General features: G+C 46.1%; 2 protein-coding genes across 6 annotated transcripts; both read left to right on the forward strand.

Moving 5' to 3' along the window:
- Positions 1 to 8,592: 8,592 nt before the first annotated feature.
- On the forward strand, positions 8,593 to 9,042 carry LOC139830255 (uncharacterized). The gene has a single exon (XM_071818263.1). The coding sequence runs from the start codon at positions 8,593 to 8,595 to the stop codon at positions 9,040 to 9,042; it is 450 nt and encodes a 149-aa protein (XP_071674364.1).
- Positions 9,043 to 9,783: 741 nt separating this feature from the next.
- Positions 9,784 to 16,521, forward strand: LOC127296579 (serine carboxypeptidase-like 51). 5 transcript variants are annotated; one of them, XM_051326715.2, is made up of 14 exons: positions 9,784 to 10,128; positions 10,944 to 11,096; positions 11,196 to 11,290; positions 11,922 to 12,029; positions 12,105 to 12,389; positions 12,493 to 12,560; positions 12,641 to 12,746; positions 12,880 to 13,007; positions 13,122 to 13,191; positions 13,273 to 13,323; positions 14,808 to 14,859; positions 15,843 to 15,895; positions 15,968 to 16,112; positions 16,191 to 16,521. In XM_051326715.2, the coding sequence occupies exons 2-13, from the start codon at positions 10,964 to 10,966 to the stop codon at positions 16,061 to 16,063; spliced, it is 1,245 nt and encodes a 414-aa protein (XP_051182675.1). In that variant the 5' UTR covers positions 9,784 to 10,128; positions 10,944 to 10,963; the 3' UTR covers positions 16,064 to 16,112; positions 16,191 to 16,521. The 5 variants fall into 5 exon arrangements, with proteins under 5 accessions (XP_051182675.1, XP_051182669.1, XP_051182670.1 ...); XM_051326709.2 differs by lacking the exon at positions 14,808 to 14,859 and having other exon boundaries at positions 9,788 to 10,128; XM_051326710.2 differs by lacking the exon at positions 14,808 to 14,859 and having other exon boundaries at positions 9,788 to 10,128; positions 10,953 to 11,096.
- Positions 16,522 to 27,522: the final 11,001 nt, after the last annotated feature.

Raw genomic sequence — 27,522 nt, forward strand, 5'->3', positions numbered from 1 at the left:
GAAACATGGTTATCGCACAACAAGCAACTTAATAAGAGATAAAGTGCATAAGTACATATTCAATACCACAATAGTTTTTAAGCTATTTGTCCCATGAGCTATATATTGCAAAGGTGAATGATGGAATTTTAAAGGTAGCACTCAAGCAATTTACTTTGGAATGGCGGAAAATATCATGTAGTAGGTAGGTATGGTGGACACAAATGGCATAGTGGTTGGCTCAAGTATTTTGGATGCATGAGAGGTATTCCCTCTCGATACAAGGTTTAGGCTAGCAAGGCTATTTGAAACAAACACAAGGATGAACCGGTGCAGCAAAACTCACATAAAAGACATATTGAAAACATTATACGACTCTACACCGTCTTCCTTGTTGTTCAAACTCAATACTAGAAATTATCTAGACCTTAGAGAGACCAAATATGCAAACCAAATTTTAGCATGCTCTATGTATTTCTTCATTAATGGGTGCAAAGCATATGATGCAAGAGCTTAAACATGAGCACAACAATTGCCAAGTATCACATTACCCAAGACATTATAGCAATTTACTACATGTATCATTTTCCAATTCCAACCATATAACAATTTAACGAAGAAGAAACTTCGCCATGAATACTATGAGTAGAAACTAAGGACATACTTGTACATATGCTACAGCGGAGCGTGTATCTCTCCCATAAAGTGAATGCTAGGATCCATTTTATTCAAACAAAACAAAAAACAAAAACAAACCGACGCTCCAAGAAAAGCACATAAGATGTGATGGAATAAAAATATAGTTTCAGGGGAGGAACCTGATAATGTTGTCGATGAAGAAGGGGATGCCTTGGGCATCCCCAAGCTTAGACGCTTGAGTCTTCTTAGAATATGCAGGGGTGAACCACCGGGGCATCCCCAAGCTTAGAGCTTTCACTCTCCTTGATCATGTTGCATCATACTCCTCTCTTGATCCTTGAAAACTTCCTCCACACCAAATTTAGAACAACTCATTAGAGGGTTAGCGACAATAAAAATTAACATGTTCAGAGGTGACACAATCATTCTTAACACTTCTGGACATTGCATAAAGCTACTGGACATTAATGGATCAAAGAAATTCATCCAACATAGCAAAAGAGGCAATGCGAAATAAAAGGCAGAATCTGTCAAAACAGAACAGTTCGTATTGACGAATTTTATCGAGGCACCAGACTTGCTCAAATAAAAATGCTCAAATTGAATGAAAGTTGCGTACATATCTGAGGATCACTCACGTAAATTGGCATAATTTTCTGAGTTACCTACAGAGAAAACAGCCCAGATTCGTGACAGCAAAGCAATCTGTTTCTGCGCAGTAATCCAAATCTAGTATGAACTTTACTATCAACGACTTTACTTGGCACAACAAAACACTAAACTAAGATAAGGAGAGGTTGCTACAGTAGTAAACAACTTCCAAGACACAAAATAAAAACAAAGTACTGTAGGTAAAAACATGGGTTGTCTCCCATAAGCGTTTTTCTTTAACGCCTTTCAGCTAGGCGCAGAAAGTGTGTATCAAGTATTATCAAGAGACGAAGTGTCAACATCATAATTTGTTCTAATAATAGAATCAAAAGGTAACTTCATTCTCTTTCTAGGGAAGTGTTCCATACCTTTCTTGAGAGGAAATTGATATTTAATATTACCTTCCTTCATATCAATGATAGCACCAACGGTTCAAAGAAAAGGTCTTCCCAATATGATGGGACAAGATGCATTGCATTCAATATCCAAGACAAAAAATCAACGGGGACAAGGTTATTGTTAACGGTAATGCGAACATTATCAACTTTCCCCAAAGGTTTCTTTGTAGAATGATCAGCAAGATTAACATCCAAATAACAATTTTTCAGCGGTGGCAAGTCAAGCATATTATAAATTTTCTTAGGCATAACGGAAATACTTGCACCAAGATCACATAAAGCATTACAATCAAAATCTTTAACTTTCATCTTAATGATGGGCTCGCAACCATCCTCTAGCTTTCTAGGAATAGAGGCTTCGCGCTCTAGTTTCTCTTCTCTAGCTTTTATGAGAGCATTTGTAATATGTTGCGTGAAAGCCAAATTTATAGCACTAGCATTAGGACTTTTAGCAAGTTTTTGCAAGAACTTTATAACTTCAGAGATGTGGCAATAATCAAAATTCAAACCATTATAATCTAAAGCAATGGGATCATCATCCCCAATGTTGGAAAAAATTTCAGCAGTTTTATCACAGGGCAGGTTTCAAAGCAGTTTTAGCAATTTCAGTGGTTTCTCGCTTTGCATTAGAAGTGGAAACATTGCTAACACCAATTCTTTTATTATTAATAGTAGGAGGTGCAGCAACATGTGTAGCATTAGCATTACTAGTCGTGGTAATAGTCCAAACTTTAGCTACATTTTTCTCTTTAGCTAGTTTTTCATTTTCTTCTCTATCCCACCTAGCACGCAGTTCAGCCATCAATCTTATATTCTCATTAATTCTAACTTGGATGGCATTTGCTGTAGTAACAATTTTATTATGATGATTCTCATTAGGCATAACTTTCGATTTCAAAAGATCAACATCAACAAGACTATCGACTTTAGAAGCAAGTATATCAATTTTCCCAAGCTTTTCTTCAACAGATTTGTTAAAAGCAGTTTGTGTACTAATAAATTCTTTAAGCATGGCTTCAAGTCCAGGGGGTGTGTTCCTATTATTGTTTTAAGAATTCCCATATGAATTAGCATAACCGTTACCATTATTATAAGGATATGGCCTATAGTTATTACTAGAATTGTTCCGGTAAGCATTGTTGTTGAAATTATTATTTTTAATGAAGTTTACATCAACATGTTCTTCTTGTGCAACCAATGAAGCTAACGGAACATTATTAGGATCAACATTAGTCCTATCATTCACAAGCATAGACATAATAGCATCAATCTTATCACTCAAGGAAGAGGTTTCTTCGACAGAATTTACCTTCTTACCTTGTGGAGCTCTTTCCGTGTGCCATTCAGAGTAATTGATCATCATATTATCAAGAAGCTTTGTTGCTTCACCAAGAGTGATTGACATAAAGGTACCTCCAGCAGCTGAATCCAATAGGTTCCGCGAAGAAAAATTCAGTCCTGCATAAAAGGTTTGGATGATCATCCAAGTAGTCAGTCCATGGATTGGGCAATTTTTAACCAGAGATTTCATTCTTTCCCAAGCTTGAGCAACATGTTCAGTATCTAATTGTTTAAAATTCATTATGCTACTCCTCAAAGATATAATTTTAGCAGGGGGATAATATCTACCAATAAAAGCATCCTTGCATTTAGTCCATGAATCAATACTATTCTTAGGCAGAGATAGCAACCAATCTTTAGCTCTTCCTCTTAATGAGAAAGGGAACAATTTTAATTTTATAATGTCACCATCTACATCTTTATACTTTTGCATCTCACACAATTCAAGAAAATTATTAGGATGGGCAGCAGCATCATCACAACTAACACCAGAAAATTGCTCTCGCATAACAAGATTCAGTAAAGCAGGTTTAATTTCAAAGAATTCTGCTGTAGTAGCAGGTGGAGCAATAGGTGTGCATAAGAAATCATTATTATTTGTGGTTGTGAAGTCACACAACTTAGTATTTTCAGGGGTGGCCATTTTAGCAACAGTAAATAAAGCAAACTAGATAAAGTAAATGCAAGTAGCTAATTTTTTTGTGTTTTTGATATAGCAAACAAGATAGCAAATAAAGTAAATCTAGCAACTAATTTTTTTGTATTTTGATTTAGTGCAGCAAACAAAGTAGTAAATAAAACTAAGCAAGACAAAAACAAAGTAAAGAGATTGGGATGCGGAGACTCCCCTTGCAGCGTGTCTTGATCTCCCCGGCAACGGCGCCAGAAATTTGCTTGATGCGTGTGGTTGACACGTCCGTTGGGAACCCCAAGAGGAAGGTGTGATGCGCACAGCGGCAAGTTTCCCTCAGTAAGAAACCAAGGTTTAATCGAACCAGTAGGAGTCAAGAAGCACGTTGAAGGTTGATGGCGGCGGGATGTAGTGCGGCGCAACACCAGAGATTCCGGCGCCAACGTGGAACCTGCACAACACAACCAAAGTACTTTGCCCCAACGAAACAGTGAGGTTGTCAATCTCACCGGCTTGCTGTAACAAAGGATTAACCGTATTGTGTGGAAGATGATTGTTTGCAGAAAACAGTAGAACAAGTATTGCAGTAGATTGTATTTCAGTATAGAGAATTGGACCGGGGTCCACAGTTCACTAGAGGTGTCTCTCCCATAAGATAAATAGCATGTTGGGTGAACAAATTACAGTTGGGCAATTGACAAATAAAGAGGGCATGACCATGCACATACATATTATGATGAGTATAGTGAGATTTAATTGGGCATTACGACAAAGTACATAGACCGCTATCCAGCATGCATCTATGCCTAAAAAGTCCACCTTCAGGTTATCATCCGAACCCCCTCCAGTATTAAGTTGCTAACAACAGACAATTGCATTAAGTATTGCGCGTAATGTAATCAGTGACTACATCCATGAACATAGCACCAATGTTTTATCTCTAGTGGCAACAGCACATCCATAATCTTAGAGGTTTCTGTCACTCCCCCAGATTCACGGAGACATGAACCCACTATCGAGCATAAATACTCCCTCTTGGAGTTACAAGCATCTACTTGGCCAGAGCATCTACTAGTAACGGAGAGCATGCAAGATCATAAACAACACATAGACATAACTTTGATAATCAACATAACAAGTATTCTCTATTCATCGGATCCCAACAAACGCAACATATAGAATTACAGATAGATGATCTTGATCATGTTAGGCGGCTCACAAGATCCGACAATTAAGCACAATGGGGAGAAGACAACCATCTAGCTACTGCTATGGACCCATAGTCCAGGGGTAGACTACTCACACATCACTCCGGAGGCGACCATGGCGGTGAAGAGTCCTCCGGGAGATGAATCCCCTCTCCGGCAGGGTGCCGGAGGCGATCTCCTGAATCCCCCGAGATGGGATTGGCGGCGGCGGCGTCTCAGTAAGGTTTTCCGTATCGTGGCTCTCGGTCCTGGGGGTTTCGCGACGGAGGCTTTAAGTAGGCGGAAGGGCAGGTCAGGAGGCGGCACGAGGGGCCCACACCATAGGGCCGCGCGGCCAGGGGCCAAGCCGCGCCGCCCTAGGGTGTCGCCACCTCGTGGCCCCACTTCGTCTCCTCTTCGGTCTTCTGGAAGCTTCGTGGCAAAATAGGACCCTGGGCGTTGATTTCGTCCAATTCCGAGAATATTTCGTTACTAGGATTTCTGAAACCAAAAACAACAGAAAACAGCAACTGGCACTTCGGCATCTTGTTAATAGGTTAGTTCCAGAAAATGCACGAATATGACATAAAGTGTGCATAAAACATGTAGATAACATCAATAATGTGGCATGGAACATAAGAAATTATCGATACGTCGGAGACGTATCATGCTTATTCTCATTACAAGCTCTAGTTCATCAAGAATGGTTTTTGCACGGGCAACTTGTTGCATTTTCGAGGTTGTTGGTTTTACCAGTATGTCTTTTTTAGATAGGTCAAACCTTTCATCATTTATTTCTATCCTACCTTACCGGACTATGATGGTTCCCTGAATGATCTTGTAGAGCTTGTTACTAGCTTCGAAACGAGCCCAAGATCATCAAAATCGGAGTCCGGATGCAAAAGTTTTTCAAGTTTCCGTGAAGCAGTTTTTTGGCCAGAAGTTGGCCGGAAGTTCCGGTGGCCGGTACTTCCGCCCTACTTCCGGTGAACTTCCTGAAATGCTGATTCTGCACGCAGAAATCATACCGGGAGCATCCCTGGGGTGCCCTACTTCACCCGGAAGTTGGCCGGTACTACCGGGGGGCGGAAGTACCGCCCCAAATGACCGGAAGTTCCGGTTTTGACGAGTTTTGTGCATAACGGGCCGATTTATCTTGCCCTATTTAAGGGGGTCTTCTTCCCCAAAGTTTCCCATCCGTTGGAGCTCGTTTTGCCCCCATTGTTGACCTTCTTTGAGCTTGCTATCTCCCTCTCCCTCCCATGAATCTTGCATCTAAGATGAGATCTAGATCTACATCTTCACCAATCAAATCCCTATCTTTGTGAGGGGAATCCACTAGATCTAGATCTTGGAGAAATTTTGTGTTCCTCCTCCTTTTTGTTCTTTCTCACTTATTCCCCCAATAGCTTTTGTAGCTTTGTTGGAATTTGAGAGAGAAGTACTTGACCATGTTTGTGGTGTTCTTGCCATTGCATTTGGTGCATCGGTTTGAGTTCTCCACGGTGATTCGTGGAAGTGAAAGCAAGAAAGTTGTTACTCTTGGGTTCTTGGAACCCTAGACGGATTTGAGGCCTTTGTGGCGATATATTGGGAGCCTCCAATTAAGTTGTGGATGCGTGCCCCAAGCTTTGTGTAAGGCCCGGTTTCCGCCTCGAACGAAATCCCTTAGTGGAACCGTGACCTAGGCCTTTGTGGCGAGGGTCACCGGAGAATAAGGTGAGGCGCCTTCGTGGCGCTCGGTGTATGCTGTGAGTACCGCATCTTGGGGTGAGGCCTTTGTGGCGTTGGTGTGCATCGAGCAACCACACCTCAAGGTGAGGCCTCTTGTGGCGTTCGGGAGCACTAACCCACCGCACCTCTCCAACGGAGATTAGCACTCGCAAGAGTGTGAACTTCAGGATAAATCATCGTCTCCCGCGTGCCTCGGTTATCTCTATACCCGAGCTCTTTACTTATGCACTTTACTTTGTGATATCCATCATGCTTGAAGTTATATATCTTGCTATCACGTAGTTTCTTGTATTGCTTAGCATAAGTTGTTGGTGCACATAGGTGAATCATAGCATATAGGCTTTGGGCTTGACAAAGTAAACGCTAGTTTTATTCCGCATTTGTTAAGCTCATCTCGTAAAAGTTTTTAAACCACCTATTCACCCCCTTCTAGGCGACATCTGTGTCCTTTCACCATCAGCTTGCAATTTCCTCCTATTATCTGCTTTTCTTTAATTCTCTCCTTTCGAGAATTCTTCGGACGGGATCCTTTCCTTTTAATTCACTCCCTTTAATCCCGGCCCCACATACAGCGTTTAATTCTTGCGCTCCATGTTTGTTTTTCTGGTGCAAGTCAGCTTGTTGTAAGCAGAAAATTTAGGCATATAAACCGCTGGAAATCGGTATATGATAGCAAGGTGGGACTATTGACACAAATTGTCTGTGCCCTAGTGCCGAAATATTTTGACCAAGGAAGCCCACAACGGTGGGCGGTGGCCCTGTTTGGAGCAATGAATACATTCTTCCTTGCAACGCGAGGAAAGGGGATCATGCCCCGATTTCTTTCATCGCCTCCCACGAGCTTATACTCCTTTGTGAAATCCGTTGTTCCGAGAAGGCAATTCAGGACAGCCGTAGTTTTAGCAAACGTGCTTCCACCAATTTAGACAGTGTGCCAGGGCCATGGCGGGATAACCGGTGGGGAGGAGGAGGCGGGGAAAGGAGGGGCGCTGTCGGCAGGGGCTTGTACGACGGTGGTCATCAAGGGACTGCCCGGCGGCGGGGCGACTGCCTGCCTGGCTAGAGGGGAGCTGGTGGTGGCTGCCTGGCCGGGGGGGAGGAGGAGGCGGGGAAAGGAGGGGCGCTGTCGGCAGGGCTTGTACGACTTCGGTCATCAAGGGACTACCCGGCGGCGGGGCGGCTGCCTGACCGGAGGGGTGCTAGCGGTCGGTGAGGGCATGGCCGACATGTGTCGTTTTGGGCAGAGCAGTTCTCTGGTCACGGCTAGAGGAGCTTGCTCGGCTAGATAGAGGAGCCAAAAAGAAAAAAATGAAACGAACCGGTACTGTGGTAATTTTGATTTAATATCCAACATGCCTTCTTGTGAGTCCGTCGTATATGAAAAAATATATTTGGTGAATATCCAACATGTCTTCTTGTGATTATGCTTATGGGCCTGTGACCGGATGCTGGCCCTATAGAGCCCGGGTCCCTTAATTCGAAAAGTAAATCTCATGGGTCGTGGGCTAATCAGTTTTGGATTTGGGCCGTTCTGCAGAGATTAGGCCTCGATCTTTGCTTATCAGTTCAATTCTAATTAAGGTCAGTGTCAGAACACTGCTAGTTTCGTAAATATTTGAATCTTAATTTTTTTTTTGTGAAGTCTTAATTAGTTGGATTCCGGTGTACATACATAAGTTTCAAAAGAAAATCCACTCTACCAATTATGTACTCAATTTTCTTTATTTAGTACATATCAATTATCTTGATCTTGATTTGAGGAAACATTTTAGAGTATGAAAAATGACTAAATAAGGAATGCTTAATTATAGCAATAAATTTTGATTCAATTGGACAATTAATTTCTTTATTTTGAGGAACACTTTGATGGAATGTTAATTATGCAGATAATAATTTGATTGTTTATGATTTGGTGGGCGGCCTATATATAGGGCAGATGCCTCCGCCTCAGTGCACTATATATACTACTATCCTAGCCCTCATATTAAGATATATATCGACTATAAACTTTGCGCAATCGAAGCAACAAGCCATGGCCATGCAACATATACTGCTCCTCGTCTTCATAGCTTCCATCCTCCACGCCGCCTCATCCACCTCAAGCAACTCAACGATAGATGGTACGACTGTGACTGCGTACGACATCCTAGAGCAAAACAACTTGCCACGGGGTCTTCTCCCGCTTGGTGTGGAATCATACGTGCTCCACGAGGGTACTATAGAGGTGACACTTCCGGGCGAGTGCAACTTCTTTGTTCCGATCGGCGGCGACCAATACAAGTTTCGGTATGGAAGCAAGGTCGGCGGGGTAATTAAATCCGGATCCCTAACCCAAGTGTATGGCACTAGGTTTCAGGCGGTATCTGAGTGGCTTGGGTTCAACACGGTTGAGCGTGTCGGTGATCAGCTCACAATCCAGGCCCAGGCGTTGGCAAAGTCATTTCCGGCAAGCGCCTTTGCCAATAGCCCCAAGTGCAGCTAAGGGTCCAAACGACCAGCAGCAGAAAGCACACACTGTCTTTTGTTTGAGGTGCCTCATGCATGTGTGTTGCATGCAAGTTTTTTCTTATATTTTAATATCCAACATGTCTTGTTGTGAGTCTGTTGTATATGAATAAATATATTTGGTGAAAGATTAAGGCCGGGAGTATGCCAAGTAACTACTCTATCCTCTCACAAAATTGTTACTCGCTTTCGCCCATTTATTTGTTGCAGACAATGTACAATCAAGCATGCTGTTGAATAATTAGGTATAGGAGAAAGAAGGAGCAGTATATTATAGGAACGTGTTCGATGCTTCGTTAGGAAAGCGCAGGTCAAGAAACTCTACGCGACGCGTAGCCGTTAAAAAAAATGTGCGGGTGCTTTTTCGCGTCGCCTTTGTTCGCGGGGGATTTTTTTTCTTTTACATGACATGATTATGCAGATATTGTCTAAATTAGGTAATATACTTATTGTGATAAGATGATTTTCTTTTTTTCTTTTACATCACATGATTATGATTATGGGCCTGTGACCGGATGCTGGCCCTATAGAACCCCCTTACGCCTTAATTCGAAAGAGAAATCTCATGGGTTCGTGGGCTAATAAGTTTTGGATTTGGGCCTCGATCTTTGCTTATCGGTTGAGTACTAATTAAATTAAGGTCAGTATGCTAGTTCCCGCTACAAAACAGAGGCGAAGTTTCTTTCTGGCCGGAGACTGGAGTAGACGACAATGGGGTCGTGTAGCAGTGGGCAGTTGGCTTATGGGAGCTGAAAAGAGGCTGCCCCCGAGGCCCGAGCTGATGAAAAGAGAAAGCTGATTCCCTCCGTGAACTACCTCCTCCATTCCCCTTGCTAGCCGCTAGGGTTTGCACCGCGAGGCGCATCTCGCCGCTCCCACCTCCCACCTCGTTCCCCCGCCGCTCCCACCTCCCACCTCCTGTCCTTCGCATCGCCTTTGTTCGCGAGGGATCCGGCGGGGAGCAGATCGACGGCGGATCGGCTTGGCTGGAGAGTGGAGACTGATCGAGTCGTCCAGACCTCCGGCCCCGGCCTGGTCCGCACTGTCGCCTGCCGCTTTCTAGGTCATTAACATATTTATTTATGTCTGGGGCGGATTTCACACACACCTGCAGGCTGACGAGATTCATCCGTGTATTCTTGATTTGACTGCCAATTTTTTTTACAAACAGGATATTAATTTTGTGGAATTTGCGCTGTCGTTTCTGTGTCGTTAGGTGCAGCCACTGAAAGCTTTTCTTGTTCTGTATAGTCTGCCTCGCTCAACTATTCTTCCAACAGGCACTAAATATTATTAGTCATGCTTCCTTTTCTATATTGTCTACAGTACACAGTTAAAGGATCCGCCTAACAAGGAAATCCCTACTGAATAGTGACTGTATTGTTTATAGCTCTACATCAACTGAAATCCAGTAAGCAAATAAAGAAAACGAAATTAGGTGCTGTTGGCAACAACAACAACAAGGTACCATCAAGGGGTTAAAAAGGGAAGCATAATGTATGTTCAGTCATCAGAATAATATACTAAGCTCAATCCATGATTCACCCAACACCTTCTAGCAATGCAGCATGGCACGTCTTGAGGACGACTTAATTAATATCCAGAAAATACAGACATTTTGCTTCCTCCATCCTTTACTGTTCTCATGCAACTGAAATTTAGATGTAGCTCCGAAGCTTTGGGTTGTCCTTCTAAGGATCCAGTTTCTCATACCGGCCTTGTGAACTTTTTGCAGGTTCACTCATGAACACTGTGGTTCAACCACGACCATCAAATAACATAACTTTATATTTTTCATAATAGCATGCTTATTCTCTTGCATTTTGTTTATTGATATATGCTACAACATTTTGGGCATTTACCTATATTTTCTTCCAGCTATCTCAGGCACCTCAACAATGGACTTGCGGCGTTCTGCTCTGTTCGTTGCCATGTCCTTCCTCCTTCTTCACGGTGCGCAACAAGGAGCTGCCGCCACTAGCTCCGGCGATGCTAACGAGCAGTGGGGCTACGTGCCGGTACGACAGCAGAGTACGTACCAAAGTGCCCTCTTGCTTATGCCTCAACAAACTCTTTCGATGTTTTATGCATTTTTTGTGTGCACAAGTCTAACTCTGAACTTTGGCGCAGAGGCCCACGTGTTTTGGTGGTTTTACAAGAGCCCGCAAAGGGTCTCGTCGCTGGTGAAGCCATGGCCGACCATCCTGTGGCTGCAGGGTGGCCCGGTACGTTTCTGCTATATTTTATCACTCCTAAGTCTTTTCTTATTTGAAGCAACATACACTCCGATTTCATTAATAGAAACTGCATCACCACAAGATCCTAGTTTAACATGATTTAAAAAGAACAGAAAAGTAAACTAACAGGGAGTCCTCTCCTTCTCAGCCTAGCCCTTGGATCCATCCTGGAAGGTTATCATTTTCCAAATACATCACAACACCACCGCAAAATCTATGATCATCATTTTCTTCTTCCGCCCTGAAAACTGGACCAACCATATGTTGAAACAGTCATCTACACTTCTGAAACCGCAAGTACTGAAGTACAACTATCAGTATTACAAATATATTTGGCCAGCGGGAAGCAGAAGAAATGATCAATAGATTTGTCATCACCACACAATAAACATTTTTCCTCACACATACCCCCAATGTGTAATAACACATCTCTAGTCAGGATGCTTTTGAAGCACCATCGTAACAGAAAATATTGATTCACACACTCAGTTTCACTCCCCATAGGAAGAAAAAGAAGAATGTTAAAACAGTCATCTTTTAGCGCTAAGTAGCTCGCCATTTCTTTTCTTTGGTCGATAACAAAGTATTAATTAACATTATCTTCATCGTGTTCTTACAGGGAGGGTCAGCTGTCGGGCGTGGCAACTTCCTAGAGATCGGGCCACTAGACGCCAACCTGAAGCAACGCAACTCAACATGGCTGCAGAAGGCCGATCTCATCTTTGTGGTCAGTGAGTTGTTTCTTCATCACATACCATTCAAGGTCATTTGTGTTGGAAGTAACGAGTATGTTGGCATGCAGGATTTACCGGTGGGCGTTGGGTACAGCTACACGGAAGACCCGAGTGTAATCGCAACGACGGACTCGCAGGTGGCAGCAGATGCCATTGAGCTCGTAAGTGCGCTCACCAAGAAGATACCTACCCTGCAGAGCAGCCCGCTGTTCCTGGTCGGCGAGTCCTATGGTGGCAAGCTTGCTGCCATCATCGGTATCTCCATGTCAAGGGCCATCCACAGTGGCATTCTTCAGCTCACACTTGGCGGTGTTGTCCTCGGTGACAGCTGGATCTCGCCAGATAATTTTGCGGTGAGGAAATCATGTTTAGTTTCTTGGAGTCTCTTAATGGACAAGTCAGTTCCATTTTTTCTTGCAAAAAACTGTTCTCATCCAGTGCTTTGGTTCCATGCAGTTCTCGTATGCGCAGTTGCTGCACAGCATGTCAAGGTTAACTGACAATGCAGTAGCACCTGCCACTGAGTAAGAGTTTTCTACCTCTAATTTACCTTGATTTCCAAAGGCATGCGCATGTGAGCACTAATTTTATTCTTCTTCCCCAGAATGGCAGCAAAGCTAAAGGAGGAGATGGCATTAGGACAGTTTGCCACAGCTCGAAAGATTTGGATCGACTTACTTGATTTAATTGACTCGGAAACTGACAGCGTGGTAAGTGTTCAATAACCACCACTTTGTATGAAACACTGTGTAGATTACAGCTATTAAGTAGCAAATTCTTTTCATGATAAAGTGTTTCCCAGTACTCACCACAAATTGCTAAACCTGCATGACCTTTTTGCAGAATATGGAAAATTTGTTGCTTGAATCCAACATGAACTCGTTATTGGCTCAGTCAGCTCCCAACACCATCGACGATATCATGAATGGGGCCATTAAAAGAAAGCTCAAGATCATTCCCAAGGATCTCATGTGAGTGTCATCTCCTTCTATATATGTCAAAGTCTTAAGCCACTATATTGATATATTTCCTCTTGTCTATAAAACTGCCCTCCTTGAATTAATTTGATTTCAATTGAACTGCAGTTGGCAGCAGGTCTCAATTCCGGTCTACAAAGCGATGGCTAATACCTTTATGAAACCAGCAATCAATGAGGCAAAAATAATAATGACTCAACTTATGTAATTTCTTTGACTGTGATGTAATTTGTGGTGTCTGATACATTCCATTACGCAGGTTGATGAGCTGCTATCACAAGGTGTGGATGTGACTATATACAACGGACAGGTGGGCAGAAAATATTTCTCGTGACATTATCAGCGATTTTTACTTGGAATTCTAAGAGTGTCAGATTATATATCTTCTTTTTAGCTGGAATATCTACTATTCCAGTTTCTGGTACGGCCAGCAAAATCAGTTGTGGCTGAATCTTGTCCAAAATTAGGCACATCATCTGACCATACACATGGCCTTATCTTGCACCATGCATCGCTAGAGTAATCCGTTTCAAGTCCTTGTGCAATGAACAATGCTAAAATTGAAAAAGTTGAAACAATCAAAAAACTTAACCTCTCGGAACGTGGCACTTCATCTTGTCCAAAATCAGGCGCATCATCTGTCCATATACATGGCCTAATCTTGCACCATGCATTCGCTAGAGTAATCCGTTACAAGTCCTTGTGCAATGAACAATGCTAAAATTGAAAAGGTTGAAACAAGCAAAAAAACTTAATCTCTCGGAACGTGGCGCCATTGAGGGACCTATCTTGGTCAGTGTCCTGGACCACTAGCTTTGGAATAATAGAATCCATCTTTATGGTTACTCGTGTCATGCCCCATCTCTGTGCTGCACATACTTCGGAGAAAGGCTTCAGCTTGAGCGTGCAATGGGTCCTGTATATGTGCAATATGCCCAGATCCTGCACCTACTGCTTCTCCCATCATGTTCTATCTCCATTTTCCACCAGATAGGCTCTACAGTTTTGCACTTCAGGAACAGGTGCATCCATCCTCTTTTAGCCGCTGGCACATTGGGTAGATCGTGTTGATGTCAACACCATGTCACCATGCCTGTTGTTATACTCCATCTAGGAGGTTGTTAGCCACATAAATTGCTGGACCTTGGATGGCAATGCAGGCGCCATATGCTTTGCCAATTGAACCCTAGCCCTTGGATGCTGCTCTCCCTTGGCTGCACTCTATTTGCTATCGACTGAATTTGGCGCTACATCTTGTATGCCGAATTAACAATGAACATTCCTTTTCTATCATAGTGCCAGGCCCACGCATCTTCGAAATATTCGCATAACGGTAGCGCCAGAATACTTCTCGCATCCATCAGCCAAAAGATGTCATTTACTAGTGCTTCGTCCCACTGACCTGTAATAGGATCAGTCAGGGGTTACACCTTCTGGATGACTGTGTGACCGACCAGCGATATTCGTCCCAAGGTAGCCATAGCCCATAGGTCTTGCTATATGTCGATCTTCATGCTACTACCTACTCTTCTGATTACTCCGTTTGTCAGAGCATCTACTCCTCTCATAATTCTTCTCCAAGTAGCTCCCTCATTTACCTCAGCACTGATCACATGAGAGTTCTGGTAGTACTTTGCTTTGAGTACGTGGACACACAAAGTTGTCAACAGCCTCCATCCTTGTTTCTCTGGCATCGCTAAGTTGAAAGTGTACAAGTCTTGTTGACCCCCCCCCCCCCCCACACACACATCCTGTATCGTGCATCAAAATGTGTTTTTTTTTCTGTATGCAAAGGTTCTAGTTCCCGACCTCCCCACATGGACAAGCAAGCCCAGCCGCTGCGCAGGTATGTACTCCGCTTCTCACACCAAGACTGTTCATCATCATGGTTTTTCGGTGTACCTTGTATTCTTACTGAATCCTGTAGCAGACTTGTCCCTATTTGTTGTCTGCTCTGAGCAAACTTCATAAAGATTCTTAAAGCTTCGTGCATTTGGGCACACCCATATCCCTTCCAGAACCCCATTCTGCTCAGCACTATTCAATAAATTTGAGAATGCCCTGTAGAAGGCTTCTACCTAAAATAACTTCATCCGTCATTATTTCATTGAATTTTAATAGGTATCTCACTGTTGTCACACACCTCATAATCAGCTGGACAATCTTTGCTTGAAACCTCTTTTCCATCATTCTCTTAAGGAAAGGCCATTCCACTCGGTCATTTATAGGCTTTATTTACTCACATCTGGTTTTTGTGTCACCACACCCTCAACACCGGACCTTTTCTTCTGCATATAATTTGTGACTCTATAAGCTAATAAGGAATTATGAGTGATTGACCTCCCAAGAACAAACACACACTGATTAGGAGCAATAATTTCTGGAAGAATCAGCTTCAGTCTATTTGCTAAAACTTTCTATTTCTAGATCAACTTGTAAAGAACATTGCAAAGGATAATTGGACAGAGATCTTCAAGCAATCCAGATTCTTTACCTTTGAATCAAAAGCATGTTGGTTTTGTTCCAATCATCCAAGATGGCAATTTTGTTTAGTACCTTCACTTCAGCCCTAACCGTGCCCCTCACCAGCTTCCCAGTAGCACTACTAAAATTTCACCGACATGCCGGGTCTGGCCCCGGCGCCTTCAGGTCTGCTTTGACATTCTCAGCCGTGAAATCTTTCATAAGCCAGAATAGGCTCCTCCAAGCAATCACCTGCAGGAGGGGTGGTATAAAGATCTTAAGAATAGTTAGTAATTACCGCTGCCATCTCTGAATTTAGTATATTTTCTGAGCATGACTGAATAAAGTGTGTTTCATCTTCTGAAGTTGGATGTGATCTGCTTGACGATTGGCGTAGAAGGATGGGTGAAAAAGCTAAAGTAAGACATCTTGATTTGCCTATTTTGTGCAATTTCAAACATGTTTGTTCTAACTTAATTATGTTTTTTCAGATGGGATGGCCTGAAGAGCTTCCTGAACCTGTCAAGGCAGCCTTGGAACTGCGACTCTTCAGGGCACTGTTCTGGCCCCATCAAGGCGTATGTTAGATCGTTCAAGAATTTGCACTTCTACTGGATCCTTGGAGCTGGACACGCGGTAAGCCTCAGTACCATCAGATGTATTTCGTAGATTGAATGCCAAATCTAAAGTGTTACTTGCATGTGCTCTCTACAGGTGCCTATTGACCAACCTGACACTGCACTAAAGATGATTGGTAGCATAACTCATTCATCACGCAAGTAGAAAAGACTCGTACGGAAGTTGGAGTAAATCGTGCTGTGAGAGACCTTGTGAACTCCTAGGCCTTGGAACTTTGACTGCTGCTCGAACTAGTATCAAGTAGGCAGTAGTACATTTCTGAAGACGTAGCTATTGATATGTTGCCCACGTATTCAGGTGGTGCATTGGACCTGTATGGTGCGCATTAATGTCTGTAGTCAGTAAGTGCAGGTATTGGTGAATGACACTGCCCAGATTGCAAGTATCTATTGGTTTAGAATGTGTATCTCAACATTGTCAAATTTGCCACATCACAGCTGGTTACCCAATGCGTTCTGGTTATGTAGCCATGGATCGATACTAGTTTGAAGACAGAATTGCGACCGCCATCTTGCTCACAGGTTGTTGCACATGTGTGCAACAAAATATGGCGATGGTCCTGACGTGCGTGCAGGCTGAGCTAGTCTCTTGGTGAACATAGTGGTCTGCTCCGCTGATGATCTCACCATCGGTTTGTGGCGAGCGAGCAGCCACCATCATTTCTCCAAATAAACCAACTTTCGGATGTTCCATCAGGAGTCGCTCCCACACCTGCTTCAGGCCTTCTCGATGGTCGAGCAACTCAATCTCAGCGCTTGCGCGTCGCTCGATAACGCTTTCCCTGCATCTACGGCGGCCGTCGCAGACCTCAGACACCGTCAGACGGGTCAGCTTGCCGGGTGGGGCGTGCGACAACAAATTGCGGGGCCTCTCCTACACGAACCCGATGGTCCAGATACCGCAGTGACCTTCTCTACCTTGCAAATCAACGACAGCGTGCGTCCCCGTCCCGACCACAACTCCAGTAGCATAGCCTGCCAAGCATCGGTGATGCACGTGCGAGCCAATTAATTTGATATATTTTGTTGAAAACAATTTGATATTAGTAGGCTAGAGAAGAGAAAGGGGATTTTTCTGGCTGGCTTTTGTTAGAAGTAAAATCGAGAGACAAACGAGAGAGATAACAAATGATTCAACTATTACTTTCCATTGATGATTCTGAGTATATATACACTGGGAAAGGACACGAGTAAGAGTCGCGTCTGTTCGAGGGGGTGCGAGGAGGGTCGCGACTGTTGGCGAAGCAATCGTCATAGATAATTACAAGAGGGAGGATTATCCCTTTAATTAACCTATTAATTAATTCCTAACACTCCCCCTAATCCTTCCTTGACCTTGCGATTATCTCTAAAATCATCTTTGGAATCATCTCCTCCAAAAACCTTGTGGGAAAAATATGAGGAGAGTAGGGTGTATGATATGTTGCTAAAACTCCTTTAAACCCAGTGGGAAAATAAGGAGAAAATGGTGCAACATATAATGGTTGGACCGCATGCGGGGATGTCTACTTCTTCATGCCCTTTCTTTGTTTTCTACAACTGCTTGTTCAGGGCATCGTCCGCGTCGGCTATATTTACGTCTGGGATGCGTCGCGGCGGACGCTGCGTAGACACTCCAAGTAATCGCTCGCTTTTTCATCGGGCTCACCTGACAGCGAGCCATTGGGCTGTATCGAGCGCATCGCTTCGGCGGTCATCGGTTCCACGTCTGCGCCGCAGCCTTCGCCATTAATGTTGTGGCTGCCTCTTCTGCACGCGCACAAGCGGGCGGCGGCTAGGCTTCTGCGCCGCCATCAATGGCATCATATCCCGCCGACCGGCCTTAAAAGTCGACTGGCATCGTCCCTGGCATCGCCCACACCACTGACACCTCCACTCCCACCCCTCACCGCCGCGCGCCACGGCATCTCCATGGGGAAGTAGAAGAACGACTTCGAGGCGTCCGATAGCGGCACCAAGAAGGCGCAGAGGACGCATAGGGTGCCGCTGCCCGTCAACGTGGCGCGGCTCATCCACACGAATTGGACGCCGTGCGCGGGCTGGCGGGACGTGCACCTGTCTGGCGGCGGCTGGCGGCTCAGCTACCTACGGGTGCCCGTCCCCTGCCGCCATACCTTCGCACCGATCCCACATATGCCATCGACTCCGACACCTGGCGCACCTGGCACAAGACCGAGAAGGATCCGAGGAGGTAGGCGGGCTTCCTTGGTGACAGAGACTTCCCTTTTGACCATCCACCGCCGCCTTGTCATCGAACACGGCAGCCGCCAGCGCCTCCACAGGACGACGACGACACGCTGGCCAACAACAACGAGGAGGCGAAGGACGACAGTGATGACTGCAGTTGGCCATGGCGGAGGGCCGTGAGTTCTAGTACCCGACGACGATGACGGACGACGAGATTGGGAGGCTCGGCGTCCTCGTCTCGGAGGTGAACCGACCAATGCAGCCGCCGCTGCCCCGGTACACCACCGGCATCATGCCGCCGGGCCACACGGAGGAAGAGGACCTACGACGGGCGCTCGAGGACTCGGCCCCGCAACAGGTGCAACCGCCGCCTCCACCTCCGCCGTACAACCCGTGGGCGGCTCCACCACCGGCGTGGGCTGCTCCACCTCCACCACCCGAGCTGTCTGTGCGAGGTTCGTTTTGATAAACAGTCGGCAGGCAGCGAATTGCCAGAATGACATCTTGATGGCCCTCCAACAATTGTCTTCAAAAAACGTCTTCATCACAACTATGCCCTCCAACAATTGTCTTCAAAAAACGTTGCCAGAATGACATCCCAAACTTGTATACAAAAGTGTCTAAAAGGCAAGTCGATGACATCTTCATCCAGCTGTGCTCGTGCTTGGTTTGGAATAGAGCAAATATGTTTAGGACGCCACAATTCAGATGAACCAATAACATGTCGGCCTTACTGTGCTCTCCTATTGCGTAATCAGTATCTCTTAAACTAGCACTGTTGACTTCTACTGGCAGTGTTGTGTGGCTGAAACTGAAATCGCTGAACCTAAATGTCACGATTACCCCTAAGATGTAATCCATGAACAACCTATCTTTGTTGATGATGCAACTAGGATTGTTGTTAAACAAAATCTGGTGTGGACGCTTGAACTGTGTGGTGGCGTAGCAGCGCCACTGACCATTCGAGAAGACACTTAGGTGTACCCTGTTGAAAGGAGAGGGGCCGCAGCTTACCCCAAAATCGGTGCGTGTGGGCTGGGCAGATGAGTCCTGGACGAAGAAGCCGATTCCTCCGTGAACAAGATCTTGGAGCATGACGTACTTGCCGTAGTTGTTGGAGGAGATGTATTCCGCTGACCGCACAATTTTCGGAGCAGCCGGCGCCACCGCCGTAACCTCCTTTTCCCCGATGCAGGGCCTGATGGTGTAATATCCGTCAGTTCTTTCGACCACTGCGACTCCTCGTCGGCAGCCGACGACCCTCTCACGGATTAGAGAGGGGCGGCTGATGCGTGCTCTTAACCGAGCCACCGTGTCGTCTCCGGGCTTATCCGTCGTGTCGGCAAGCCAGGTGATCCGGCCTGCTCCATCCCCTGATTCAACCAGGAAAACTATGCTAGCCGGATCCTGGATCTTGGAATAGGCTAGTGCAAAATCTTGATGTTGGATTTCCTCCATGAAACACCTGTGGACGCGGGCGCATCTGGTGGTGGAGGCTGTGGAATTGATCCTTAGAAGGATCTCTCTGCGTAGGTTTTGGTCACCAAAAACGTGGTGCTGATTGGGATCCATGGGTGGCGCGGTGTGGTTTGGCTTGTCCATGGCTGGTGTAGAGTGTTTTTGTTTGTTTTGGTGGCTGTAATCTTGATGAGTAGTAGGTGGGCAGATGAAAAAATGCGCTGACAACCCGAATGGGCATAAAAAATGGGGGGAAGGTGGATGGGAATAAAGTGGAGCCTGAGGTAGTTTGTTAGAGCATGTATAGCAGCTCGTGTATTCCTTCTAGGAGACCCTTTTTTTCGTCTCGTATTTTGAAAAAATTAAACACCTGGAAGTTTAGGTTGATTGATCATACTACCAATCGTACATACATTCCGATAATACCTACGTCTATTCTACATCTATTCGTCAAGGATGACTAATGGGATGAACGCGATGGCCGTCGCCTACTCCTGATCCTCTCGCATCTGTAGTTCCCGGAGGGTGGAGATGGCCGCCGGCTGCTCCTCTGCCGTGGCCCTAGCCTTCTCGGCAGCATCCTTCTTGAATGCGACCAACGCCTGCACGAAGTCCGCCTCTTCCTCTGCCGCCTCCGCTACCTCCTCGTCGGCTCGAGAATCTCCTAAGGTTCCTCCGCTGCAGGTGATGCTGATGCGCGCCACCCATGCCGCCACGGCAACGGTACTAGTCAGCGCGCCACTTCTCGAAGGCGGCGCCGCTCATCGGCTTTACCGGCGGGTCTTGTGGGTACGGCCGCCCACCAGCGGGGAAGTACTTGCGCTTGCATTAGTGCTGCCACGCCTCAACCACGGTGTCGGGCGAGCTGGATTCCTTCGTTTCGCTCGTTGGCGAGGCGGTACTACGGCCGGTAGCCTACATGACTAAAAGAGGTCGAAATGCGGAGCTGGGATGTGCGTGAATGCTCGCCGGATATAACTACGAAGGCTACGGCGCACGGCGGAGCTAGGATTTAGAGTGATGGGTTAACCCCACACTAGCACGTGTGACTGTTGTAAGTAGGTGGGGCGGGACCGATGTCCTTGGCCTGGTATTCCGCCGAAATGGGCCGTACTGGATTCGGTTCCTGCTAGATGGCCCAAATCGCTCCTGCCACGTATCCTGCCGGAATTTTAAGGGGGGGGGGGGGAGGGGGAGGGAGGGTGAGGTGGGAGGGTTATAAGGGTCCTGTTAGACATGATCTTAGCTACGTCGAAAACAAATAAATGCAGCTGACACACCTTTGGGTTGTTTATATCGTGTGATGGTAATAGCATCTGCACCCTCTATTTTGTATCATAGTTCTAGAGGAAAAACGGGTCAGCTTTTCGACACCTCAAGTAGGGTTACACCGGCACGGATCAAGAAAGGTAGGTTTGATTTTTAACACAAAAAGAGACCCATATTCGTATCATTTTTGTCATATAGGTTGTCGTAGCGTATCATTCTGGCCCGCTTGCCAGCGATACATCGAATTTAGAAAATGCGGCTAACCTTTATGGCATATTTTTAACCCAAGTAGCATGTACTTTGTCTCGAATGGACATAGTTCTCTCTTCCTCCGACAGTGTGTGAAACCCTAGACACACACCCCCCCCCCCCCCCAGAATGGAAATCAGATATAACAATTAAAACATTTGATAGCATTCTAATAAGCCCGGTATTTTAAAAACAGCGCTGCTGAACACCCGCGAATTGGCTATGAACCTACTATATTGCACGGCACGTGTAGAATATCTAGTGGAAAGAATGATTTTGTATTCGGTTTGTCACACTATGTAAAAAGTGTATGGTTGACCAGAAAACATGTCAAAAAGCGGCAAAAACCCTCCCCCACCATATCTGTTCGTTTGGGTTTAAATCTAGATTTCGCTGGCAAAAAGATTGGTGGTATTTGCAACAGTTTTGTCATAGTGTAGCATTCCCGACCGTTTCCTCGGTGATACAGCGAATTTAGATATGGCAGCTTAACGCTATGTTATGGATTTAGTCAGTGTAGCATGTACATTTACTCGGGTGGACAAGGGACTCTCTTTCTCCGATAGTGGGTGGAAACATAGCCATTGGCACGCTTGTTGATCTGATAGAACAGTTTGTCGTTTGGGTAGCATGCTGATCATGCAGAAAAATTTGAAAAGCTAGTGTTGAATGTGCACGTATTTTCTATTAACCTAATTTGGGTAGCATGGAGATCACCTTCACCCCAGAGGAGCTGGATGAGGTGTTGGAATCTATGAAGCCTGACTCAGCTCCAGGTCCGGACGGCCTGCCTGTTGTGTTTTTCAAAAAGTTCTGGGACATTTTGAAAGGGCCAATCCTGCAGATTTTGAACGACTTTGCCCTAGGGAGGGTTGACATTGCTAGGCTCAACTTCGGGATCATCTCCCTCATTCCGAAAGTTAAAGGGGCCGACAGCATCAAGCAGTTCAGAGCGATTGCGCTGATCAACGTTATTTTCAAGTTCGTCGCTAAGGCATACGCAATTAGATTAGCTCCGATAGCAAATAGGACGATAGACCGTAGCCAGACGGCCTTTATTAAAGGCCGGAGCTTGCACGAGGGTGTGCTGGCGCTTCATGAGATTGCGCACGAGTTGAGGACTAAGGACCTGCAAGGCCTTCTTCTCAAACTAGACTTTGAGAAGGCCTATGACCGCGTGAGCTGGGATTTCCTGAAGGAAGTCCTGCTGAGAAAGGGATTCTCAGCGCTGGTGGTACACCGCCTCTTGCAGCTGGTGTCAGGGGGACACACTGCGGTCAACGTGAATGGGGAGGTTGGACCCTTCTTTCGGAATGCTAGGGGAGTGCGACAAGGGGATCCTCTCTCCCCTATCCTCTTTGATTTTATGGTTGATTCGCTGGCGGCGATTTTGTCGAGGGCGAATGCGGCGGGCCATATCCAAGGGGTGGTTCCACATCTTATTCCAGGGGGAGTGACACATCTTCAGTACGCCGACGACACGATGATTCTGATCGAGCCCACTAGGGTGGGGGTTGCCAATCTTAAACTTCTTTTGCTGTGCTTTGAGAACATGTCTGGCCTAAAGATTAATTTCGCTAAGAGTGAGGCACTTGTGACAGGGGTCACGCCTGAGGAGCAGCAGGGGATTGCAGACGCTCTGAACTGTAAGCTGGGGGCTTACCCTTTTCGCTACCTGGGGATGCCAGTTAGCGACAAACGCCTTTCAGTGGCGGATTGGATCTTCCTGACGGAGAAGGTCAGCCACAGGGTGGATCCATGGCAGGGGCTGCTCTTGGCATCGGCGGGACGTCTTGAATTGACTAATTCTTGTTTGTCTAGCCTTCCGATGTTCGCTATGGGACTCTATCTTCTCTATGACTCCACACATGGGGAAATGGATAAATCTAGATCCCGGTTCTTTTGGGAAGGGACTGGGAACAAGAGGAAATACCACATGGTGGATTGGGCCACGGTGTGCAGGCCTAAAGAGGTCGGAGGCCTGGGGATCCTCAATACAAAGACGATGAATATTGCCCTGATGCTCCGGTGGATTTGGAGGCTGTACCAAAATGAGGAGGGACTTTGGGTGGACCTCCTCAAAGCTAAATACCTGGGAGATCATGACCTCTTCTCCCCTATGGTTAAAACTAAGGGATCTCAGTTCTGGAACTCCATTCAGAAGCTGAAGTGGCATTTTAAGCTGGGAGCTCGCCACAAGGTTCGGAATGGTAGGCGAACATACTTTTGGTTGGACTGGTGGACGGGCAGGGGCCCTTTACACCAGCAGTTTCCTAAGCTGTTTGCTTGTTGCGACAACCAATTTGCCACGGTGGCAGCAGTGCGGTCGGCCGAGGGATGGCACATCCGCTTTCGTAGGACGTTCGGCCTAGAGGAGACGGTGGAATGGGAGAATCTCTGCAGGATCTTTGATCTCCACCCGATCCATCCTGATGAGGACCAGGTCACTTGGGCACTTGAACCCTCTGGAGTGTATTCGACCCACTCGATGTACCTTCGGATGTCTCAAGGGGCCTCGGTCACATACTTTAAGGAAGTATGGAAAACCAGAGTTCCCCCAAAGATCAGGGTCTTTCTGTGGCAGCTGATTAGGGGGAGACTTCCTTCGGCGGACCAGGTGGCCCGAAGGAATGGACCAACTGACGGCAGTTGCGCTCTTTGTGGTGAGCTAGAGGACGGCGATCATATCTTCTTTAGATGCCATCTAGCTCGTTTTTTGTGGGCTGGAGTTAGGGAACTCCTACCATGCTCTTGGAACCCGACAGGGGTCGGAGACTTCATTACCATCGCCCAGGGGCTCTCGGTCCCCTTGCGTAGGATAGCTTGGTTCACGTTTGCGGCGTTATGTTGGTCGCTTTGGAACATCCGTAACAAGCTAGCTATGGAAGGGAAGACGATCTCCAGTCCTGCTGATGCGTTGTATAAAATGTCTATCTATATGCAGAGTTGGAGGGTTCTGGCCAGACAGAGGGACAGAGCGGTGCTGGACGAGGTGCGGGATGGGGTTAGGCGACTCCACACAAGGACAAGAGGAGAAGGACAGGAGGCGGCGGGCTCCTAGGGGCGTTTTCTGCTTCTACTGTGTCTTGCTGTGTGTATCGTCTGATGTCTATTGGGTGTGGTTTGTGGACTATGTGGTCTCTGAACTGTATGATCATTTGGGTGTGTGTTGAGTTTCGGTATCAGACTGGACATATGTATTGATGACTTGCCATGAGGGCTTTATATATAAAGCCGGGCCATGAGGCCTTCTGTTTAAAAAAAACTGTTGGAATGTTCAAACTTAAAACTCAATTTGTATTTGAGATGCTCCATTATAAAAAAAGGATAATGTGGACCAAGGCAGCGAAGAAAGAGTCCAAAAAAATCAACCCGCCTCCGTTGCCATGGGTTGCAATCTACAATGCACTGACAAAAATGGATATATGTTTTTTGGATCACATTGTGTCGTGTCGGTGATCATTTTGTATCATTCTTGACCGCTTGACGGTGATACATAAAAAAACGTTGTTGCTATGTGCGCACGCTTTATATCCCGTTTACATGGTTTTAACAAGGTTTTGAAAAATATCAACACGTAAGGTATTATCGGGATTATGAATTAAGGTATCTGGCTCTTGTCCCTTGTGTTGTTGCATTTCGTACAAAACATGTTTCATTACCGATTAAAGAAATGAAAAGTTGCCGATCAGATGTTGGTGGACTCGCATGAATCGTGTGGCTATCGGTAAAGGCAACATGACATGTGGAGCGCAATTACAGTTCTGTTTGCACTTGCGGTGATACATCTGTTGACCTCCATAGAGTCTCCTGCCATTTAGTAATTATGGCTTTACTCGGAACAAAGGTAATAATGATTTTAGGTTACGATTAAGTGGATGCATCATCCTGCACGTTAGAAAACATGATTTTATGGTTAAACAGCGAACAAAAATTAAGTTATTTATATGGCTGACAAAAGTTAGAACAAGTAAAAGGCAGTGAACAATTATAGATTAAGGCAATATCCATGATTGAAACACATACTAGCATTTAATGATTACGGGCGGTTACATGACACGAATTGCGGCTGGATCATTGCAAACTAACATGGAATTGGAAAATGGAAATGCGGATGGTTTAGTAGGTGGGCATCTAGGAGAAGCCTTGGACGCCGTAGCAAACTACTGGACTGGAAAGACAACTAGAACAACAACATGCTCGTTTTTTTGGCAATCACTGAAGGGGGATAGCATCGATCTTCGGCATGCATCTACCTAATCTGAAATGGTGATGACGCCGTCATCATCAGCACACTTGACGTGACTTGCCGATGGACAGCCCGGCTGATTGGCTGAATCCTCTCCATCAGATTTGTCAATGATATCATCCTTTTGCTTTGGCTGTTCATCTGGCTCGTCCTTGACAAGTGTGCCGCCAATCTCCATGATGTTGACGGATACCTTGTCTTTTCCACGTGCAGCTGCAAAGAAGCTAGAACATGTCAAAAAAAAATTCTAGTTAGTGCATAACCGAATACAACTGGGTGAAACATGTAACCTGTATCCTTAGGTGGGGGAGTTTCCTCAACGCCAGAGACCTCTTTCAGCCAGTCGTCGACAGTCTCGTTCTGCCTCTTGTTTTCCTCGTAGGCTGCTGCCCTGGCTTCGCGTTCCTCCTCGTCGCGGATTGAATCCCGGAGGACTAACTTGTAGTCCTCGTCCTCTTCCTCTCCAGCCACCGTGGGGTCGCCATGTTCCTCGGCCGCCGCCTGCGGCAGAGGGGAATCCGGCACCTCCTCCTCGTCGGAGGACATCTCCGACGACACGCCATCCGTGGAGTTTCCTGGGATGATTGGCTCGAGTTCGCCTATGGCATTCTGGGTGGGCAGCGAGGGATTGGGGCTGGTGGGAGGTGTCATGCCATTCCCAGGGGTGGGCGGCGATGCTGGGCTGCTGGGTGTGTGTATCGTCAAAGTGGAGACTGGAGAACCGGGCGTGGTAGTGCGGTGGTATGGATGGATGCTTCGAGCTCTAGCTAAACGGCCGGCAGGCCTGCGTACGTGCTTGGAAGCTGCTTGGACGGCTAAGAGCATGGCTAGGCGGTTGTTCCTCATGGCTAAGGATGAGTTCTGGCTTGGATGGAAGTGCATCCACAATGTATAGCATCGTTTATATAGATGGTCCGCTGGTTCCTTTGGTCGACCCGTCGCAAGCATGGTCATGCGCTTTATCTAGATGCGTTGCTGTTGGGCACGATTAGCTAGGACGATAGTGTGTGATCGTAACGAATTGTGTGCCATCCACATCTACGTCCACAGCTTAAAAACATTCTTCTGCCGCACCGATTGAAATATCCTCGATGAAGATTCAAGGAGTCACACGCAATAAAAAAAATAGATGCAAGCTACGAACTGATTTCTCTCGATACAGCTTTCCCCGCCTTTTGTATCCCGGATTTGCATGGCATAGTAGATGAGCATGGTAGACGGTCCATGCAAGTAAATGTGTGTGGCTGTTGGTGTGTACTTTGTTTAGCAGCAACGTTACAAGGAAATATGGGTGGGTATCGGCATGTAGAAAAGGTGGCAATGAGGTGACCAAAGTCGGTGCCAGGGTACTATACTAGCAGCCCGCAATGTGTAGTTGTTCGATTGTTTCCCGTGTTGTCGGTGGGCACCTGCGTAGAGATGAACCTACTGGACATCAAAATTTGCGCAATGCAGGTGCTGGTGATGGTTTATTCATTGTGCGTACGAACTAGGCACAGCAACCCTGTGTGTGCTCCGGTGTCCCCCCCCCCTGGCGAACGACGTTCAGGTGGGATACCCGTTCGAGACGGTGGGGACGTATTAGTGGCGTATAATTATACTCCACGTCATTTTCCACATAGATGATCGGATGCCACATAGATATTGTACGTATCTTTGGTGATGACGGTTTCCGCCGGCCCAACGGCATTAGAATCGGAGTTGGACCCGAAAATTACGTCGATCATGTGGATTTGATGCCGGCGATAGGCGGTGTTTACGGAGAAAATATTTGAATCCTTGCGTGTGCGCCATTCCTGGTTCTCCTTAGGGTTTGGAAGGTTCTGTCCATCGGGAGGGAGACGGCAGGGACGACGACGTTGGGACGGCAAGGCGTAGCGCAGGGCGGTTTCATTCTTGTGCGCCATTACTGGTCCTCGTTAGGGTTTGGAAGGTTCTGTCCATTGGGAGGGAGACGACAGGGATGACGACGTTGGGACGGCAAGGCGTAGCGCAC

Source organism: Lolium perenne, chromosome 4 (genome assembly GCF_019359855.2).
Source record: "Lolium perenne isolate Kyuss_39 chromosome 4, Kyuss_2.0, whole genome shotgun sequence".
NCBI classification, from domain to species: domain Eukaryota; kingdom Viridiplantae; phylum Streptophyta; class Magnoliopsida; order Poales; family Poaceae; genus Lolium; species Lolium perenne.

Bases quoted from the DNA above. Each gene is read 5' to 3' on its own strand.
- LOC139830255 (XM_071818263.1), top strand. From the start codon at position 8,593: ATGGCCATGCAACATATACTGCTCCTCGTCTTCATAGCTTCCATCCTC.
- LOC127296579 (XM_051326709.2), top strand. From the start codon at position 10,964: ATGGACTTGCGGCGTTCTGCTCTGTTCGTTGCCATGTCCTTCCTCCTT. The intron at 15,896-15,967 runs GTAAGACATCTT...ATGTTTTTTCAG, and splicing joins GGATGGGTGAAAAAGCTAAA to ATGGGATGGCCTGAAGAGCT. The intron at 16,113-16,190 runs GTAAGCCTCAGT...TGCTCTCTACAG, and splicing joins TCCTTGGAGCTGGACACGCG to GTGCCTATTGACCAACCTGA.